We start from the raw sequence: 22147 nt of genomic DNA, 5'->3' as shown, positions 1-22147 counted from the left end.
GTTGTTGTTGGGCTCCTGGTTGTTGTCGTCCGTTTTTTTCCTCCGGTCGGTCTCCGTCTTGCGTTTCTGTTCTGCATCGGGGTCACCAATGTGGGGGATCTAAATATGAGAGAGAGGAGGAAAAAGGAAGGAGAGCGTTTCGTCCTAGGCCCGCTAGAGGACTCATCAGTAAGGCTATCTAGCGGGCCCTGCCTTAGACGGTTGGGATGTCGGAAGGCGGTTGAGGACTGTATATATACAAATCATTGAGGAACCGAGTACTTGCGGGAAAGGTCTTTCGACTCCTGTCCCTCTTGTGGCATATGTAGGAAGTTGCCGCTACAGGGGTTTTTCCGTTCAAAGTGTTCGTTGCAGTCCTATTTTTGACATACACTGCTGTGGCTGTAGCTTCTCCCCATAAATACAAAGGCAGCTTCCTCGCATGAAGCATACTTTTCGCCGATTCTACAATTGTCCTATTTTGACGTTCGATACATCCATTCTGTTCAGGTGCCCGCGGTGTTGTGTATTCATGTTTTATTCTTTTACTAATCAAGAATTTCTCAACTTCGTCATTGCAGAATTCTCTCCCGCAGTCAGTTCTCAGTTTTCTAATATCAATTTGAACATCGGCATAAAATTTTTGCAATGCCTTTAGAACATCAGACTTTTCTTTGATGAAATACACAAAACAATATTTCGAAAAATCATCTTTCAAGAGAAGAAAATAATTTGCACCTCCTATAGAGCACTGACTCATTTTTCCACACAGGTCCGCATGAAATAATTCTCCTGGATATGTTGCCCTAGTGGCTTCATCCTTCGGAAAAGGATTTCTATGCTGCTTGCCCATCACACAGCCCTCACAGAATGGATTACCTTCGCTCACATTAGATACAGACAGATCGTTCACGCATGAACTGGAGATCATTTGCCGCAATGTCTGAAAATTAACATGACCTAATTTTTCATGCCATTCCATAAGCGTACCAGTCGTTACAACATTTGCTTCAGCAGCATTACTTACAGACAAGAAATTTAATTTATACAGTCTCATCTTCTCTTTCTCTCTAATACCATCGACAATACGTTTATTGTTTTTATAAAATGAAACTCTCTTACCGCCTTCTTCAAAGACCACTCTCATGCCTCGCTCTGTTGACATACCAATAGATACAAGATTTCGCTCGATCCCGGGCACATACCAAACGTCACAAATTGTATGTATACTGTAGGATCCGTCCGCATTCTTAACCTTCACATCAATGTCGCCAACACCGAGAGCTGTGAGGAACTCGCCGTTTCCCACTTTGACCTTGTAGTTGTTATTACCAAACAAACTCAATTTTTTGTAAAGTGCGCGATTCAAACATAAATGTTCAGTTGCCGCCGAATCTGCAAACCATGAAATTTTATTAGTTTCAGAGTCATTTAAAACCTCGAGTTCTACATTAAACAGTTCAGCACTTTTATCATGATCATATCGCGAAACATTCTCGGTCAGCAAAGAGTGATTTTTATCTTTCGCACGTTGAAACGCTTTTTTCTCGCGACAGTCACGCGCCCAATGACCGGGCCTCTTACAAAAATGACAATTTTCACGTTTCGCATAATTATTAGAATGGCCGCCTTGCCACTTCCCATCAGAAACGCTGTGTCGTTTCCCACGCGCAAAAAAGGCTTCTTCATTCTTCTCCTTGACGCCATTTTTTCTCAGATTGAGCAGCGCCTCTTCGTTGGTTAAATGATCAGTCAATCTCTCCAATCTTTGATACTCCTTTGGAACTGCGTACCACGCCGTGCGAACGTTATCAAATTTTTCAGGCAAACTTGACACAATTTTAGCAATCACGACTGGCTCCTTTTGTTCCATATCCATATCTTTCAGCCGCTGCGCAAGCGATACGATTCTCGCGACGTAGTCAACCATCGACTCCGCGACGTCCATTTTGGCATTAATAAATTGGCTTAACAATACCTGAATAGATTGATCACTTTTCTCCGCGTGAATTGTTCGCAGACGACCCCACATGTCGGCAGCAGTCGTGCAGTCAGTCAGGTATCGAAGTTGGTCAAGCTCCAGACCACGCATCAGGAAAGCTTGCGCCTCCGCGTCCTTCTTTTTCCATACCGCTATATCAGCAGTCGCTGCCGGCCTCGTCGTCGAACCATCCACGTACTTCTTAAGCCCATTTTCCGTCATGAAAATCTCCATCTGCCTTCTCCACAGTTGGTAGTCTTTCCCATTAAACCGATGAATGTGGAACAACTTTGTTTCAGCCATTTTTTCTTTTTCTTCAGGCACAAAGTCACAGTTTACAGGTTTAATTTCAACTTCAGTGTCACTCGAATTTCCTTCAGGGTTCTGTTCGTTATCCATGAGCTACTGGGCCCATAACCTATTGTTAATACAACAGTTTACAATAGTAGTAGCAGCGTTGGAAGAACGAGCGAACCCGATATATATTTAAGGTTATATGAGAGACACGCTCAGCAACAGAACAGGTTGCGTACTAGACAAGAAAGACGATGACGCGATCGCCGAACCACGCGATGTCCCTTTTGACTCGCGTAGTACACATTACAGTACGCTTACAATTATACTGGAGCGCGAAATATAAATTGATTATTTCAACAAATATCATTCTCTTTGATAGTTTATTTTTATCTGACATTCGAAGCTGTGTCTTGCACCAATGACCGAGTAATTTTTTCATTACTCTGTAACCGTTGTCACGTTAACCTTTTTCCGTCGAGCTGTTAGACCCGCGGAAGCCGGTTACCTTCGGGCCTTGCAGGCGCTGAGACCAGGCCGCGTGCAAGCCGAGTGCACGCGGTCCGCCCGAGACAATACGAGACTCGAAGATTCGACGATTTCCTCACGAAAGCTAAAGGTTCGGGCGCCAGGCACCGCGAGGATGCCACACGAAACGCAAAACTCTGCTCGAGCTCGGAGACGCCGAGGTCGAGAGCCGAATCTTCGAGATACGCGGATCGAAAATGACGTAGCGACTAGGCCAGATGGTTCGAACACGGGGTGACTAGGACAGCCCTCTCGGCAGGACGGTTCTCACAGGGAATCGAATAATTCGACTACGATATGGTCTCGAGCTATTTATTGTAGCAGTCGTTGATTTACAAAATCAGCGGCCACGTGGCCGCGACCCGAGAGCCCGCGCTCTTCATACAAGATAGCGAAAAGATGGCCGTTCGCTGCGCGGTTGTCCTACCGATTTCGCTCGCAGCGATACCGCTGACAATTATCGTCGTTTCGTTCGCAACGAACTTCGGAAACGCGAGGCGCAGATGACCGGCGAACTGCGAGACTGCCGCGATGACTTCCGCACGTGAATCGCCCCGACGCGTACGTTATCGATTACGCGATCGAACGCCGACGGACAGAACACGCGTTTCGACAGGAGACACAGGATTCGAGAAACGCGAAGATACCGAATTGAATTACTCTCACGAACGCGACTCCTCGGAAGACACTCTTCCGCACGCAATTTACAGAGGAAAACTCTCCCGAAATATTCCCGAACAATCTCAAAGCATTCCGAAAGGAATGCGAGCGAATTATCGAGGACGGAACGGGAAGCGTTCGTCCTCGCACGACGAAGGTCGAGCCGGCGCGCAACGAAAATACCGAATGGATCACAAGTGCGACTTACCGCTTCTCGTGGCGTTCTGATTTCTCGCTGTTTGACAATCTGCTCCCGATAGAGCCAATGCTCGGCCGGACTAGCTTCTGAGCACGCCACGGAACCCTCAAACTGGGACACTTTTCTCCGAACGTCGTACAAACTCGCGGCGCGATTACAATGGCGAACACGTCTGTAATTTGCGATAGCCAGCACGACAGTGATCCATCGATTTTCGGCCGCCTAGCGGATCGAACGCGGTTCCCCCCACTCGACCGCTTTTCCGAATTGCCTATGGCGTGTTTCCACGGCGTGACTCGACGGCACAGGAGCGTTCCCTCTTCGCGCCCTAGGGCCCCGGGCAATCACGAAATTGGTCAAGGAGCCTATCGCTCGACTTGACCAGCGGAGGGGCTTCCTCTTCTTGGCTACGAGGGCACCGACCCCGGGGCAGCTCTTCCTTGATGGGGCGAGACGACGTCAGGGTGTTCCGTCAGTCCGTATCGGACGAGATGTTCGCAAGCTGCTGTCCTGGCGGCGCCTCCGGTTTGCTTGCCGAGTGTCCTCGCACCAAGCTCTAATTTCTCGAAACGGCCATTCGCTTTTCCGTCGGGCGCTTCCTGACCTTGGGGCGATTGTTCATTTCCCGTGACAATTCGGACGGTCGGTGGTTCCTTCTGCGCGTTCCATATACGGCCCTGAAACTTGCCGTTCTCGGCACGCGCGACAGATGTCATTAGGAGGTCCTCGATAATATCGGGATCTCTTAAGGCTGCGTTTATAGTTCCTGACTCGCGTGCTTTTCGTCTCGCGTGCTTTTGGTCTCGCGAGACAGCGGGTCAGAAATTTCGAGCGGGGTCGACGGGCCCACTGTGCGAGGCACGAAAAAAGGTCTCTACGGCTTCACGGTTCGTTTAGGTAAACTACCGATAGCTTTCCTTTAAGGCGGTAGGATATCTTCGGAGACCTTTTTTTGTGCCACGCACAGCGGGGGGCACAGTGGGCCCGTCGACCCCGCTCGAAATTTCTGACCCGCTGTCTCGCGAGACCAAAAGCACGCGAGACGAAAAGACGCGAGTCAGGAACTATAAACGCAGCCTAAAGGAGCGCTCTCGAATCCTGTCTCGGTACGTGTCCCGTTAGAGGGCGGTCCGGTCCTTTATCGCTCTCGAAAATATGCACGGAATTAACGGAGAAGGGACGTCGCAAACGTTGCAACGTCACACCGTATATTTGATTATTAATCTATTACTGAATCGTGCTAGCCAGATGGGCTGAGAATATACACAAATTGAATGAGTGAATAGTGAACGTGGCGATTCGAGCCTCCATGCAATGGATAGCGGGCTAGTTTGGATGGAAGGTTAAATGTTCACAAGCGGAATCTGGTAAAAGGAGGGTATATTTAGCCACCTTTCAATACAACGATATTTATGACTTCGTAGTCATGCCCACAATGAAATGCCATAACAACGCTTTACGTAATCGGCCTTACGGAGTTTTGACTCTCACGGGTTTGTTTACTACCGGACAATAAACTAAGTACGCCGGCGGATAATCGCCGAGAATCCACGTCTGGTCGCTACGCGGCAAATGTTTATTCAATGATAATGAGCATAACCCTCGAAATAAGTCGATATGAATAGAGTGGCTATCAACAATGTAATACGTAAAGTAATTGGAGAATGGAGCTCGCACAGCGTGTGAGTTGACTACGAAAATTGTTCAAACACCGAAGATCTTTGGACACGTTTACTACTCGTACGATCTGCTGATTTATCAGATGATACGCACTTATAGAAACAAGCACGATACCTCGGAAATTCCGGAACACTTACAAGTTGCCCTTCAGCACAGTTGTGACCTCGGAGCAACTCTCAGTGTCAGTAGAGTCTCCTTGGCTGTGACGATCCAAATATGGTACCGAAAACCTAATAATTCGAGAACCTGTCTCTCAAAGACGATCGACACAATAATGAAACCCAGTAGTGCAGCAGTTGTAACCCAGTAGTTACAACTCCTAAGCAACATAAATGCATATAGTCCAAAGAAAAATGTTGTATTATGTCGAATTTAATTATATTTAACAGAGATGTCCTTTGATTATCTTGATGATGACGAATGTCATGAAAATTTTCAAAATCGAAATGCGTTCGAGCACTAGCGTCATGTTCTACATAAATCATTCGTTTTTTGTAATATTCACCCGTTTCTGTACATCTTTCGCAACCTTGATAACCCGTATGTCCTGTAATGTTTTTAAAAAATGCTCTTGCAGGTGCATCACACGTGAAACATACAACAGTTACTTTAAAATTAATATTACCATTATCGTAAGATAATCCACATTCTAAAATATCGTTCAATTCATGTATAAAATCATTTAAATAATCAGTCAAGGAATTAGGTTTTGCATCGCCATAATATATTGCTATTGGAAAAGGGGACACCGTACAATGTTTCATTACTATTTTGCATAAAATGGGCCAAAACTGTTCATTTGAACTTGTTGAAAGTGGAATACCATCGACATTAAAAATTAATGGAATCGTAAATGTTTCTTTCAGTTCCGTCAAAATACTTGCATTTGCTAACAAACTTAATAAATGCGCCTTTATACCTAAATATGAATATTGAGCTATTGTGTTCTTTTTGCTAATAACTTCTGTAATATTGCACGAAAAATAATCGTGTAGCTCTTACGTCTTACACAATATGTGATTGAACTGTAAGATTAAAAAGTTTGTAGCAACAGACTCATAGTTAATTAATGATGTTATAATATAAATGTATGTCGATTAAGTGACACACACGAATTCAAAGTAAATTGGAAGTAAAAATTTTACTTCCAATATTTAATGACGATTTATTTTATATTTGAAACCACTACTTGCTTTGTAATATGAAAGGTGTGTATGTTTCCAGCATATTCCGGAATAATAATATTTTTCCGTCATATAAACATAAAATATTTCCTCTGTACATTAAAAAAAATATATTCTCTTTCTAATATTACACAAAAATTCATTTTATAATAAGAAAAACTATTTTTTCATGATATGAAATAAATATTATCTGTATATTAGAAAAAAATATTCTATTTCCAATATTAAATAAAGATTCATTTTATAATGAGAAAAAAATATTTTTTTCATAATATGAAATACAGATTCATTTAATGCTTGAAAACAAATATTTTTCTTGTAATATGAAATAAAGATTCATTTAATATTTAGAAAAAAATAATTTTTTCATAATATGAAATAAATATTTCCTAAATATTTAGAAAAAAATATTTTTTTCATAATATGAAATAAATATTTTCTGAATATTTAGAAAAAAATATTTTTTCATAATATGAAATAAATATTTCCTGAATATTTAGAAAAAAATATTTTTTTCATAATATGAAATAAACATTTGCTGAATATTTAGAAAAAAATATTTTTCTCATAATATGAAATAAATATTTCCTGAATATTAAAAAAGAATATTTTTTTCGTAATATGAAATAAATATTGTATGTATATTTGAATATTAAAAAAAGATTGAATCTCTTTTTAATATTATATGAATATGTATACAATATTTTGTGCTAGGTAGCTTACAGTGTGAGCAATATCTGGTCGTGTGCATAAAGCTAGAAAATTTAAATGACCCATCAACTCCTGGTATGGACAATCATCTATTACTTTTGCTTTTTCTAATTTCACCCCCACCGCATACGGAGTTTTCGCTAGCTCACAGTTTGCCATATTAAATTTCTGCAAAATATCTTTTATGTAATTAGTTTGATCTAAGTAAATACAATGTTCCTTTCTTGTCACATTAATTCCTAGTATTGACTTTACCTCTCCTAGGTCTTTGATCGAAAATTCCGAAGCTAATTGCTTTCTCAATTTAATCTTTTCTTGCACGTTATTACTAAATACTAATATATCGTCGACATATAAACAAATTATTAGTTTTGAATTATTTACCGTTTTGTAATACACACACGAGGTACTCATGTTCGCTTTGAATCCTAATTTTATTAAAATATCGTGAATTCTTTTATACCAAACTCGTGCAGATTGTTTTAGTCCATATATTGCACGTTTTAGCCGACAGACTTTGTTTTTGTCGCTGATGAACCCTTGGGTTGCTCCATATATACTTCCTCATCTAATTTTCCATTGAGGAAGGCTGTTGATACATCCCAGTGATCTATACTCATGTCATTTTCGTTTGTTTTTGACTGGAAGACCCACATGGACTTTATTGCCTTTTTTCCTTCTGGAAGATTAACTAAATCCCATACCTCGTTTTTCTTTAGTGCTTCGAATTCCTTTTTCATAGCGTTTTCCATCTTTCACTCTCACGACTAGACAACGCTTCTTCCACGGACTTTGGATCAGAATTAGTCGTGAAGAACGCCTGATGTCTTACCATACCCGGAAATTCTCTTGTCTTCCGTTCTCTTTCTGGGTATCTCCTCTCTTGTAGAGGTGTTGAAAGATGATCCGTCTCATGTTCTATTGTATCATCAGCATCATCTACGGATTCGTAATTAATGTCTTAGTTGGAGGTTGAAAATGAATCGTCGTCCTCCGATCTGGATACGTCTTCCTCCGATTCGAAGTCGTTTTCTGGCTCTGTTCTATCAGGAATTATGTTGTAGAACACATTTTCTTGCCCAAAATTAACTGTGCTGCTGCTTTCTTTTTTTTCTTCTTTTTGTGTTGGGAATTCGTTTTCTATAAACGTTACATTTCTTACTTTTAGTACCCGTTTTGGGTTTTTTAAATCTATCAATCTGTATCCCTTTGAGTCTAAACAATAACCCACAAAGGCACATTCTTCCGCCTTTTTGTCGAACTTCGTTCGTTGTTGTTTCTCGATATGCATGTAGGCTTTACACCCAAAAACGCGTAAATGGCTTAGATCAACTTTTTCGTTGGTCCATATTTCATATGGTGTCTTGCCTTTAATTGCTCTCGAAGGCGAGCGGTTTTTTAAATACACAGCTGTTCTTACTGCTTCTTCCCAGTACTTTTTGCTCAAACTTGACTCTTGCAGCATGCAGGTTGCTTTTTCTATTATCGTGCGGTTAGCTCTTCCAGCTACTCCATTCTGCTCAGGAGTATGCGGAATGGTTGTTTGGTGACGTATGCCATTATTTTTTAAAAATTCTTCCATCTGCTTATTTATAAATTCTGTTCCGTTGTCTGTTCTAAATATTTTGATGGTTTTGTCTTTTTCATTTGTTACCCAGGCATTGAATTCCTTAAAGGCCTTTGTTACTTCGCTCTTGTGCTTTAGAAAGTAACAAAAAGTCATACATGAAAAATCATCAACTAAGATAAATACATATTTTGCACCAGACCAGCTTAGCTCTGGAAATGGACCACAGACGTCGGCATGCAGAATTCCGAAAATTTCATCTGCTCTTTTTCGACCTTTACTGTCAAATGGTAATTTGGTCTGCTTTCCTTTGATACAGGCTGTACATGGTTTTTTATTAGACTCATTATACTGGATCCCGGTTGCCAAACCTTTCCTTAACAGGCTCATACTGCGATCATTTAAATGGCCTAGCCTTTTATGCCAAAGCTCTTGAGTTTGTTGATTGCTTACCACACTGTATGCGCTACGTAGTAACGGTTCTGTATCTAATTTGTATAATCCGTTTTCGTTAGTTCCTGTCACCAATACTTCTCCTTTTGCTTGGAAATCAGAACTCTTGTACACTTTACAACTGAACGCGTCGAATACCATTATAAAATCCTTGCCAGCTAATTTATTTACTGACAACAAATTAGTATTCAGATCAGGTACATGTAAAACATTAGTAATAGTTTTGTTTTCGGACTGACCTTTTATTTTTACGACTACGTTTCCGCTTCCTGTGGTATGCAGAATTTTATTGTCTGCAACTGTTACAGTTTGTTTTTCTCCTGCAGTATAATCTTTCATCCAATCTTTATTTGGCGACATGTGATTCGTAGCCCCTGAGTCGATGTACCAACCATCCTTTTTATTATTTGCCATCAAAGGGGTCAATAAGCTCCAATTGTGATTCCTTTGACCTTTCGAATATTTTGAATTCTCTCCTGACGAGACTCTGGTTTTAAATTTCTGCAATTTGGCTTGGTGTGTCCCAGTTTTCCACAACCATAGCATTTTATAACCTTTTTCTGAAACTGAAATTTTGATTTATCATGATACTTTTGTTGCTGTTTTATTGCAAATGCTACATTACTTGAGTTATTTTCAAGCTGAACCTTCACGTCTTCTTGCAATAGCTTAGTTTTTACAAGATCCGTTGTGATTTGTACTTGCAAACTATCAAGTGCTATCACCGTTTATATTCCGGTGGTAAACCGGCCAATAAAATAACCGCCAGTAATTTGTCTTCTACTGGACTACCGATGTCTGCAAGTTTTTGAGACAAATTTAAAGCCTTTGATACATACTGGTTCATATTTTCAAAGTTTGCATATTCCAATTTAAATAACGCTCTCATTAAAATTAAAATGCGCGACAAACCGTTATCCTCGTAAGCTTTCGCTAGTTTTTCCCACGCTAGTTTGGCTGTTGTCACGTCCTTTACGTGTACATAACAATGTGAGCGTACATTCAAGCAAATGGCCGCCAATGCCCTCTGGTCCTTTCTCGAATCTATGCTACTTCCATTTGATGCTGTTATACATTCCCACAAGTCTAGCCCAATAAGTGTCATTTTCATTATAAATTTCCAGGTGGAATAATTTGATGTACCGACTAATTTTGGATCTTTTGATGGTATATTACCGAGTACATTTATCGGCGTGACTGAATTTGCGACTGAACTTGTTTGCGTAGCCATTGTACTACTTAATGGAAGATTTGGTTTGGAAGCTAGAGCAATTAGTTTACAAAAGGATGTGAAAAGAAATTTTTTCAAAAATTGCAATTGATCGAAATTGTTGAAAAAATACTAGAAAATGATTTTTTTATGTGGCCCTATATTGAAAATTTAAAAAATACGCTTCGTAGATCTGTGTCAATTAAACATATTCTGAAAATTTCGTCAAAATCGGTCGATGTTGCGATGAGCTACAAACGTTTAAAGATGGTAAAGATTGCAGATTTTCCAGATTTTCGGCAATAAATCGTGAAAATCTGCAATTTTTAGTAGCTCAACGCAACATCGACCGATTTTGACGAAATTTTCAGAATATGTTTAATTGACACAGATCTACAAAACGTATTTTTTAAATTTTCAGTATAGGCCCACATAAAAAAGTTAAAAATTCAACTTTTAGTATTTTTTCAAAAATTAAAATTGATCGGAATTGTGGCACATCCTTTAGTAAACTAATTGCTCTATAGCTTCCCACAAAAGTTCAAATCGTATAGTATAATATTAAAAAAGTTCTCGTCTTCTTTACAGCGGTCTTAAACTTTTGCCCGCTACTGTATATCTTTATTTAAGCCTTTTGGCCAAGAAATGGATTCAGTTTACAAAATAATTTACACCAGAAAATTTAGTGACCTCTAAAGAGATTCAGTTTGTGATAACTACTTCGGGAGAAGTTCGCCGGCTCAGTCAGTTGTCGAGGATTCGTTTTCCGCAAATGAGAACACTGGCTTTTGGGTTCATGTAAATATATATATACAGGGTGTCCCAAAACCCCTTCGACTCCGGGAAATGGGAGGTTCCTTAGGTCATTTGAAGCAACATTTTTCTCTGCACCAATGGCAGCCGGGGCTTTGTTTAGGAGTTATTAACGAAAAACACGGACCAATCAGAGCGCGACCTAGACGCGCGATGGCACGTTCAGCCCGGCGCGCCGGGAGACGAGCGTGGTGTAACGCCGCGATGCCGTCTAGGTCGCGCTCTGATTGGTCCGTGTTTTTCGTTAATAACTTCTAGACAAAGCCCCGGCTGACATTGGTGCAAAGGAAAATGTTGCTTCAAATGACCTAAGGAACCTCCCATTTCCCGGAGTCGAAGGGGTTTTGGGACACCCTGTATATATATATTTGCAATTAGTGGAACAGTACAGAGGAACAGTAGGAGGTAATATTGACGGCGCAGCGGTGTGTCGAGTCGGCGGTGGATCGATCTCGGATTAACGGTATCCGGCGCGGTTTCGATCGTTTGTGACCTGATGAGGTCGCGGTCGGTAGAGATCAGCGGTATCTCTCGGTGGATGCTTAGATCCCGGAATCGGTAATTGGGAATTGTAGGAGGTGCGGTTTCGTTTGCCTCCCGCCGGAAGGGATTCCTACGGTCGTTTGCCGCGTAGGCCTCGGAATCTGTGATCGGGAATCGAAGGTGTGTGATTCGGAAGTAAGGAGGTGCGGTGTCGTTTGCCTCCCGCTGGAAAGGATTCCTACGGTCGTTTGCCACGTAGGCCTCGGAATCTGTGATCGGGAATCGGTACTCAGGAATCGGTAACGGACGGAGAGAAGTCTCGGTTTCGGTGCGGTTTGGTGGGCTACTTGCCTCGCCTGATTGCTCGGAAACTCCGACTCGAATTTGCATTTCCGCGCTAGCCTATTTATCCCTCACTTGCTCTATTTTCATATGCGAGAAACCGACGGTGTCGCGGCGGCCACCTCGCGGCCGCCTCGGTACTACCGTCTCGCGGCATGTGTGCTCGCGGCTCGCGAGTAAGGAGTGAAGTCTCGCGCCTAAGACGTAATCGTTACAAGTTTATTCAGAAACGTTCGTTGGCTATTTGCCTTGTCTATTTTATTTATTGCTATGTAGTGTAATCTTATTTTTACATATCTTTTCGCAATTGCACGTACTAGATGTGATGTATGCGTTTCCATTAAACTCTGATCATTGTTATGGTGTTTTATCTTGTCAAATACATTGGTATTTACAAAACGTCGCAGTACTTTATTTGTTATTTCTAATTCGATTAATGGTTTTTGCAATATATTGTCTGTCCGACTTGCGTAACGGACTTCACTTTCGCATGCTCGGCAGATAACAATTACATCTTCCGCTGGTTGAATCAGTCCACCACGGTTTTTAATATTTATTAAACTAAATGGATTACCGCTTCTTTCTGCGCTTAATGCACTTATGCAAATTTCACATAATAAATTTAATTTTAATTTCATGACAATATATCCTGCTATATACTCTATTACGTTTTTCGAAAACTCTGTAATTTCAAATAAATTTGGTAAGTAATTATGATCAATTAAATTATCAGTATTACTCAAATCGTTTGCCTCTGACTCGTGAAGTCCGGATAAACGGGACGTTGAATTTATTATATCCTCAGAATTTTTAAGTATCGCTGCCGATGAAACGTGCAAAATGGATATCTCATCCAAAGAAATGCAGTTAGCAGTTTTTGCTGCTCTTACATCGGCATGTACCATAATTTTTTTTATTGCAGTTTTAAATTGTCTCGCAGTCGGATTGTTGTTACTGCCTCCATGGTGCCTTATGCAGGAAAACAACAATTCAATATGATCTTGACTCAACTTATAAGAAGGAATGTATTTCAAGAAGTCATTTTTTATACATAATTCTTCGAATAGCGATAAGGCACTTTCAATACATATAGTTAGTTAGTTAGTAAAATCCGTCCCGGGCAACCAGACGGTTCTGGTTGCAAGGCGAAGTTAGGCCACTATGTGTACCTTTACTACCCCAAGTCTGTCTGGGGCGACGCATTACCGGGCAAATGTCTACGTCCTTGCGTCGGTTCTAGCTTTTTAGGCACGCGGTCCGACATGCTACCGAAGCCGACGTAGGACGGATCGTCAATCATGTAGGGACCGGGCCATGCTACCTAAGATTTGTGCTATATGGGTATGTCGTCGGTCAAACCGGTCCCCTCATGACGGTAGCAGTGGCTATCCTGCTTTCATTGCCCCCTTTCTCTCCAGGGCTCAAACAGTGAGCAAGTCCAGCTAGTGTGTGTGTTTGCGCGAACCTAAATCCGGCTGTCCGGAGATTACCCCCAGTTCTAACTGTTTACCCATGTCGTCCCTGTCGATTTGTGTGTGAGGTCGCGGGTTGTGCTACATTGATAGATCTCGGGTGTAGAGGTAACGGAAAGTGAGTTGATTAGCTAACCTATTCGGTTGAGGAGAATCGCGTGTCTGGTCGAGTGCCCCATGCCGTCGGTGGCTATCCACTTGTAAGGCTAATCGTGGCTAATTTCCAGGCATGGGTTCCTCTGTCTGATCAAACTCACGGGAAATGAAAACGATACTTCGGGAACACCGACTTAGCCGAAATCCCGGCCCAGACGTTACTGGTAACCTTGATATCAGCGTCCCTCGGCACGATCCGTGGTATAGGCATACCGTTCTCTAGCAGAACTACAGCCCTCTTTCCCTCTCGCGTTTTAGCCCCTGGACTTGCTCACCTACTCCTGGATGAGATTCGTTCCGTGGGTCACCACCCCACGGCCGCACCGCTCTTAAGGTCCTACCGCCGCTGCAGCTCCGAGAACGGTGCCAGGATTTAGGTGTGTAGTGCGCATCCGTCATGTCGGCCCTCGATGGGGTCGCGCCCGAGCCGCCATGCCCGTTTTCACGAGTCAAACCCAGCTCGGGGGATGTGCGTAGCCTATTTGTCGTACATTTTACGACTGAGTTAGGTCCGCGAGCGTTTCGCAAGCGGGTTGGGTTGGGCACCGTGTTCCACTGTCGACCGACGTTTGATCGAGCGGGGTCGCGCCTGTTAGTTGCGTCCCCGCAGTCTCCCGAAAAGTCGAGCGGTTCACGGCTGTTTACGCCCGTTTACCTGTAGAAGGTTTGTTAGAACATATTACCCTGTTACCATGGGTTTTGTTTGTGTTTTTGGGTTTGGACCCGTTGGGTTTTACGGCTTTTTGGTCCGCTGATTGACTTGTGTTACACACTTGTCGCACAGGGCCGTGTACCACCCTGTTGTTCGGCTCCTTAGGAGTCAGCGCCACACACGGTCCCCGTCACTGCGCGTGCCCAGCCCCGTCCAGGCTCTCGGATCGTGGGTCGAGGGTGGTCTCGACGGGGTGGCCCGTGTGTTCGCTCGTAGGACTTCGTCCTCAGCCTGCAGTTAGCTGTCGTGGAACTTTTTTCACCTTTTCCAGGGTGTTTGTTTGTGTATATTGGCCACCGCCTTTGGATTGTGTCTCTGACAGGGTGGTGACTCATGTTGTCCTCGCCACCTCCCTCGCCCAGTCCCGTGCGTTTTCCGGGGTAATGGGCGGGGGTGTTTACGGCGAGGAGATCCGCATACCCGCTCGGAGCATGTCTCGATCTATGGTCATCGTCCCCGGCCAGCGGCAGACTATTTCGGAACTTTTGCCACCTTTTCCAGGGTGTCTGTTTGTGTATATTGGCCACCGCCCGAGGTTTTGCGGTTTATTGACACCCTGATTGGCTCGTGGTGCGTTACTCGCCGTGCGGGGTCGTATATTACCTTAAATCGTGTTCCTTATGGGGTGGTGACTCATATGGTCCTTGCCTCCACCCCCGCCCAGTCTCGTCCGTTTTCCGAGGTCATGGGCGGGGGTATCTACGGCGAGGAGATCCGCATACCCTCTGGGGCATGTCTCGATCTATAGTCATGGTCCCCAGGTTGTGGTTGTATTGTGTGGATCTTTTCCACCTTTTCCGGGTTGTTTTTATTTTGTGTCTATTGGCCACCGCCCTTATCGTAGTGTCCCTGTTTTGTGGGTTACCTGATTTGTCTGCGAATGTTCGGTTTCTGGTCCTACCTATGTGATGGGCAGGGGTTTTTTTTGTAGCATAAAACGTTTAGGTATATTATTTGTCTATTTTGTGTAAGTATGTGTTATGTATTCGACAAGACACCATTTATTGTTCACAAGAACTTGTTCGTCGTTACATTTGACTGTCGCTTATTTCACACGCACGGTTGTCTATGACTGTTCGTATGTATAGTCAGGCGTAGACTCTCTTACAATCGCGTCTCGGATCCCGGTGTGCCTCATTCTCTAGATTTGTACACATTCTTCCTTTTCGGTCACGCCGACCGGAGCGCGATCTAGTTGCGGTTGTTGTGTATCTAACACCCCTCTTCCTTAAGAGAGAAAGCCGTAACGCTGGAACGCAATCTGCTTATAGCTGTAACGCATGTACACGTAGGAACTAAAGAAAGGTAAGTATAATACAACAATTATTTTCTCCTAATGACTTCGGACGTTTCCGTATCTCGTAGGTACGGATCGAACTCTTTCGGACTTCCGCGTCGGTGTATTTCTAGGTAATTCTCTATTTAACGTAAGTGGATGGACTGCTTGCTGTGATTCCGTTTCATTTGTATTTTCAAAATTGATTGAATAATCCGCGTATCTACTCTTTCCATCTTTGGAAGGTGTACGTGGTGGTGTGTATTTTCCAATAAGTCTCATTTGATTTATATGTCGTTTCCAAGTTCGTCCATCATCTAGTTTAATTGTATAATGTAATTTCCCTGTGCGCTTTGTAATCCTACCGAATAACCACTTGTCTCCGTATCGATAATTCCTAACGCTCACTCTCTCTCCTTCCTCAAAACTTTTGATACCTATATCGTCTTGTATGCGCGTAGCTTCCTTTGTATTTGGTCGCATTATATCTAATGTACATCGAATTTTTCTGTTGAACATTAGTTCTGCAGGGGACATTTTTGTTGTACAATGGGGGGCAATTCTGTATCGCATTAATATACGTTGTAACGCTGCGTGTAGGTTTTCTTTTTGCATGTCTGTCGCATGTAAGGATTTCTTTAAAGTCTGTACAAAACGTTCCGCTAACCCGTTTGTTGCTGGGTTGTACGGCGCTGTTAGTTTCTGGCTAATACCATTACTTTGCAAAAATGTTTGAAACTCATTAGATACAAACGTACGTCCATTATCTGATACAACTTGTGTCGGTAAACCAAATTTTGAAAAAACTTCGCGACATTTCTGTATTGTCGTTTCCGCCGTAATGTTTTTGACGATGAAAACTTCAGGCCATTTTGTGTACGCATCTACAATTATTAAAAAATTGTGACCTTTGAACGGGCCTGCAAAGTCTATATGTATTCGTTCGAATGGAAATGTAGCAGGCTCCCACATGTGCTTGTGTTTTGGTGGATTATTTCTATTAGCGTTGCATTCTGCACAATTTCGTGCAATTTTCTCAATATCGCTATCTATTCCTATCCACCAAACGTAGCCGCGTGCTAACATTTTCATTTTAACGATTCCGAAATGTTCGCTATGTAATTCTTTTAGAATTCTGGCTTGTAATGCTTTAGGTATCACTACGCGATGTCCACGTAAGAGAACCCCTTGTTGGACACTGTACTCTACTTCCTCGCTACCAGCTTTATCTTTACTGTCTATTCGTGTACCATTTTCTAATGCTTTTAATATTTTTCTTAATTGTACGTCTTGCTTTGTTGCATTTTGTAAATTTTCGAATGTAATTGGCAATGAATGTATTGTATTTATTTGATGTACATCTACTACGTCGTACGTAGTTTCATTTTGATTTGAAATTGGTAATCTCGATAAGCAATCCGCATTGCTATGTAACTTTGTATTTTTGTATTTTATCGTGTAATCGAAACCTCGTAAGAATAACGCATAATGCTGCATACGCATTGCGCTGTACATTGGTAAGCTTTTCGAAGGTGAAAATATGTGTACTAATGGGTTATGGTCTGTGTACAAAGTAAATTTGTTCCCGTAGAGATACTGGTGAAATTTCTTTATCCCGAAAATTATGCTGTAAGCTTCTTTGTCAATTTGCGCATATTTCTTTTGTGTATCATTTAGTGTACTCGAAGCGTATTGTATTGCTCTTTCGCTACCATCGGGATAAACATGAGATAGTACAGCCCCTATACCGTAAGAACTTGCATCCGTGGCTAATATTAAAGGTAGTTTAGGATCGTAATGAGCCAGTACCTCTTTGCTTTGGAAAGCTTTCTTTGCGTTTGTAAACGCGTGCTCGCATTCTTTTGACCATACAAATTTAGTTTCCTTATGTAGTAATTTATTTAAAGGGTATAGAATTGAACTGAGATTCTTAATGAATCTCCCGTAATAGTTTACAAAACCAATGAATGATCGAACTTCAGATACGTTGCGGGGTGTAGGCATTTTCTCTATCGCTTCTATCTTTTTACGATCTTTATGTATACCGTCTTTGTCGATAATGTAACCGCAATACTCAATTTGATTTGTAAAGAAGGTGCTTTTCTCTAGATTTATTCTGATATTGTATTCATGTAGTCTTTGAAAAACTAATTCTAGTCTATGTAAGTGTTCTGTGTCACTCGTACCTGTAATTTTAATATCATCTAGGAAAACTGTCACCCCCGGTATATCTTGTAAGATATTTTCAATTTCTCGCTGCCATATAGCTGGAGCAGAAGCAATTCCGTACATTAATCTAGTCGGTCTGTACAATCCCCTATGCGTATTTAACGTAAGTAATGCCTGATCTTCTTCCCTAACCTCTAATTGTAAGTAGGCTTGTCGGAGATCAATTTTTGAGAAACTAGTTCCGCCTGCCATTTGCGCGAACAATTCATCAATTGTAGGTAATGGGTGATCGTCTACCGTTAGACTTGGGTTTAATGTGACACTATAGTCACCGCAGATTCTAATATTTCCTTCCTTTTTTAAAATAGGTACTATGAGTGTAGCCCATTCCGACGTGTTGACTTTCACTAAGATCCCTGCTGCCTCTAAATTTTCGATTTCCTTCTCGACTAAAGGTAATAATTTGAAAGGAACGGTACGATGCTTTATGAATACAGGGTTTGTACTATCTTTGACTGTCAATCGTGCCTGCCTATTTCTTATACATTCTAAACCGGGCTTAAGAATCTCTTTGTACTTTTGTAAAATTTGGTCTAATTGAAATTTTCTGTCTGTAGTGTGTAATGCGTTTACTGTACCCTGGTTTAAAGAGATTTCACACAGTTCTGTACGGGATAACAATTGGCGTAGCCATTCGCGTCCCAATAATGGTAATCTTTCCGTATTTGTAAGATAAATATTTAATTTATGTAGTGTACTACCATATTTGACTCCTACCGTAATGTAACCTAGTGTTTCGAGCGCGTTATTGCAGAAAGTAATTAATTTTAAAGTGGTTGTATGTATGGTCGAACTTGGAAATAATTTTAACATTTGTGATTTACTAGCGATTGTAACCGCTGCACCACTGTCTACTTCGAATGTCATTGACTTATTGTTTACCTGTAGTTTCGTAATAAATTTTCCGCGGTATTCCGCTTGTTCTTGCTGTAATGCTTCTTTACCGACTTCTGTATGCAGGATTTCCTCTATGTAGTTTGTATAACCTTTGTTTTTAAAACATACTGATTGAATATGGCCCCGGATTCCGCAAGCAGTACATCTCACTTTTCGGTTTATAGTACATTTGGTTGCTAAATGTCCTTTGCCGCATCTGAAACAATAGATATTTTTACTCTCGAACGATTTTGTATTCTTATTATTATTTGACTGTGTAGTTTGATGTATCGAACGAGTGTTATGCGTCGTCCTCGCCGTCTGTTTTGATTGGTTACTTGAAGGACGCTTCTGGAATTTCCTTACTGTATCGGCGACTTGTATCGTTGCCGACGATCCACGTAGTTGGTCTGTGTCTTTTTCAGACATTTCCATACTTGTTGCTAACTCTATGGCCTTGTCGAAGGTTAGATCCTTTGTTTCGAGTAACCTTGATTGTATCCTTGTGCTCGTTAGTCCGAAAACTAACTGGTTTCGTAGTGCTGTTTTTAGGTAAGCACCAAAGTTGCAATTTATGCTTAATTTTTGCAGTTCCGCCACATACTGCAATATGCTTTCGCCCTCCTTTTGTCGCCGTTGATGAAAACGGAAATTTTCGGCGATTTCCAGTGGCGCCGGAGCGTAGAATTCTCCTAGCTTCTGAATTAAACTTTTGTATGTGGACTCGTACGGATCACTGGGCGCACACTTGTTGCTGATCATATCGAAAGCTGTTGCGCCGATGTAGTGTAATAAATAGGGAACTTCGTCTTCTTTTTGTATTTTGAAGACTTTGAAAGCCCCTTCCAGGCGTTTCACCCATCTTTTCCAATTTATCGATGGTTCGTACGGTTCAATGTTGAACGTGGCTTGTACGTTTGGACACGCTTGAGGCGCGGCTTGTACACGTGGTTCCGCCATTTTAAGTATGTATCAATTCCGTATGTATGTAATGTATGAAATGGATATTTTCGTTGGAATGTACTTTCAACGAAAATCTTTGCGGTGTGGCGTGTGTAGCAATGTAATTCCACCTCTCTATGCCGCGTATCGTAAAATTTTAACGTGCCTGTAGGCCACGTGGCGTGCGCGATTTAGCTACTGCGTAGTCTGTATGGTACGTACGTATTCTTCCCAGGATATACCGTCTATCCCATCCTCGTCGCCATTCTTCTTGTTATGTATTCGACAAGACACCATTTATTGTTCACAAGAACTTGTTCGTCGTTACATTTGACTGTCGCTTATTTCACACGCACGGTTGTCTATGACTGTTCGTATGTATAGTCAGGCGTAGACTCTCTTACAATCGCGTCTCGGATCCCGGTGTGCCTCATTCTCTAGATTTGTACACATTCTTCCTTTTCGGTCACGCCGACCGGAGCGCGATCTAGTTGCGGTTGTTGTGTATCTAACAGTATGTTTGTTTATTTATTTATTGTAGTTTGTAGGTGCAAGTGTTACAAAATAGGGCGGGTCTTGTTTTTATTGTATTTGCCCCACATATGCCGCATCTATAGGCCCTTAGGCTTGTTTCTTGGGTTTGCACCCAGTGTGCTTCTTTTAGCCTATTGTCCTCGGTGGGTTTGGTCCATGTATCTCTACATGGTAGGCAGATTTGTCGGTGGTCAATCGTCCTGGTGCCTCTCTTTACCCGCACGCAGGTGTATTTTGTGCATTCATAGTAGTTTTTGATCTGGTCGATGGGGAAGTTCCATCTATGTGTTATAAATAAGAGATATTAGTGATCGTGTACATCATTCTTCTTTCTTTCTTCCTCTCTTTTTTCAAGGTAGGAGTCCGTACTATGAGACAATGCTTTCTTTGGGATAAAATTTAAGAAGATTATACATGTCGCGGTTTGAATGGTGTTATATCCCTGTAGGAATAGGCCTTTTGGTTGTGTGTGGGGCTTCTAGGAAGTGTAACAGTTATGATTGTATTATGTGGAGTTAATTGCGAGGGAGTGGGGAGGTGTACTACTTCGCAGTATTTCCTGCTTTGGCTATTCGAGTGTTGTTGTTTTTTTTTTTTGGAAACAGCGCGCCCCTCCCCGGCACTTGTCTCTCAGTACGATCCTCCATTCTCTTGTTGAGATTTAGTCCCCTAATTCTTTGGTGGTTTGAGTCGCATGAGTGCTTAGGTCTGTGGTAGGGTATCAGGGGTTATTAAATGTACAGCATGTAGTGATGGTACAGAAAGGTTAATATGTTTTATTATGTATGTTTTCAGTTGTCAAACTCTCTCATGTCCTCAATATAGATTCCTAGTACCGCCAGCATTCTAAATGTGTTTATGTTGTCGATGTCCACGTTCGAGGCTATCAGCAGGCTCCCAGTGCAGTCCGCGCAGTTCAGCGCGGGTTGTGTTATGACCGTGCGCCTGTTGCACCGCCTGCACCGGAACGATTGCATCCTATATGTGGGGAGTCCCATCATATGTGGGTATTCTATACTTTGCACCACCTGTCGGTCCTCCTCTAATAGATGGGGGATGCACTCCCGGCAAACGTGCGCATCTCTCATGAGGTGTACCCCCCGGATTACTTTGACACATAGCATGTCGCTGAAATCCTCATATGCCTCCGGATGGAGCAGGGGGATTACACCATCCCAATGCCTATGGTTGGCCACCCATCTCAGTTCGTTGACTGTCTGGGGTAGCGCGTAGCTAGGTATCGGCATCTTATTCTGTTGTGTAATCAAAGTAAACGTGATTATTCTGTTTTGGTTGTGTTAGTTTGTTTGTTTGTCAGTTGTTGTGTTGAGTGTTTGTATGTGATTTTGTGTTACTGTGTTGTATTGGTGTTATTGTTGTTGCCGGTAGTTTCCTATTCCTTGGACCACTCTATGTCCGTTCGGGAGTATGACGGTTAAGGCATACCCTTCCCCTAGTCTTCGGAAGTCTATGGTCCCCATGTTGTATACAGCTTCTGTGCATTCCGCGCAGACGCCCGCTGTTCTCACGGTGAGGAGTCTGCAGTTACAGTTCTGGCAGGTTATTCTTTCGGCGAGTGTGACACTATGGCTGATGAAGTGTAGCACCGCTGGTTGGGGCTCCACTCTTCTATTTTGTGCTATTTGGGTGGCACACCCCATAAAGTATACTGTATCTTCTATTGTCGCCGTGTCGATGAGGTTGCGGAGACAATTCAGGGATATTATATATCCGTATGTGTCTGGGCGATGCAGCGGGATGACACCATCCCATGTGTTCTCGTCTGCCGCACATCTTAATTGTGCGATGTCTTGTGTTATGCGTGCCATGGGGGGTGACATGCTGAAACTCGTGAGTTGGTTTGTT

At 42.3% G+C, this 22147-nt stretch overlaps 2 protein-coding genes across 2 annotated transcripts in view; one reads left to right on the top strand and one right to left on the bottom strand.

The window, feature by feature from the left end:
• The window catches only part of LOC143209177 (nuclear RNA export factor 1-like), a 165244-nt gene that overhangs the window by 103550 nt on the left and 39547 nt on the right, over positions 1-22147 (top strand). The window lies entirely within an intron of this gene.
• On the bottom strand, positions 18883-21262 carry LOC143209180 (uncharacterized). The gene is made up of 2 exons (XM_076424524.1): positions 19172-21262; positions 18883-19022 (listed from the first exon to the last, which is right to left on the bottom strand). The coding sequence occupies exons 1-2, from the start codon at positions 19763-19765 to the stop codon at positions 18924-18926; spliced, it is 693 nt and encodes a 230-aa protein (XP_076280639.1). The 5' UTR covers positions 19766-21262; the 3' UTR covers positions 18883-18923.

Source organism: Lasioglossum baleicum, chromosome 5 (genome assembly GCF_051020765.1).
Source record: "Lasioglossum baleicum chromosome 5, iyLasBale1, whole genome shotgun sequence".
Taxonomy (NCBI): domain Eukaryota; kingdom Metazoa; phylum Arthropoda; class Insecta; order Hymenoptera; family Halictidae; genus Lasioglossum; species Lasioglossum baleicum.
The sequence above is the reverse complement of the archived record's forward strand: the minus strand, read 5'-3'. Positions and strand labels throughout refer to the sequence as shown.

What these genes read in the sequence shown, in the direction of transcription:
- LOC143209180 (XM_076424524.1), bottom strand. Translation starts at nt 19,765, where the DNA reads ATGGCGGAACCACGTGTACAAGCCGCGCCTCAAGCGTGTCCAAACGTA. An exon ending in CGATACAAGTCGCCGATACA is followed by an intron (nt 19,023 to 19,171) that starts GTAAGGAAATTC and finishes CTATTGTTTCAG; the next exon opens with ATGCGGCAAAGGACATTTAG.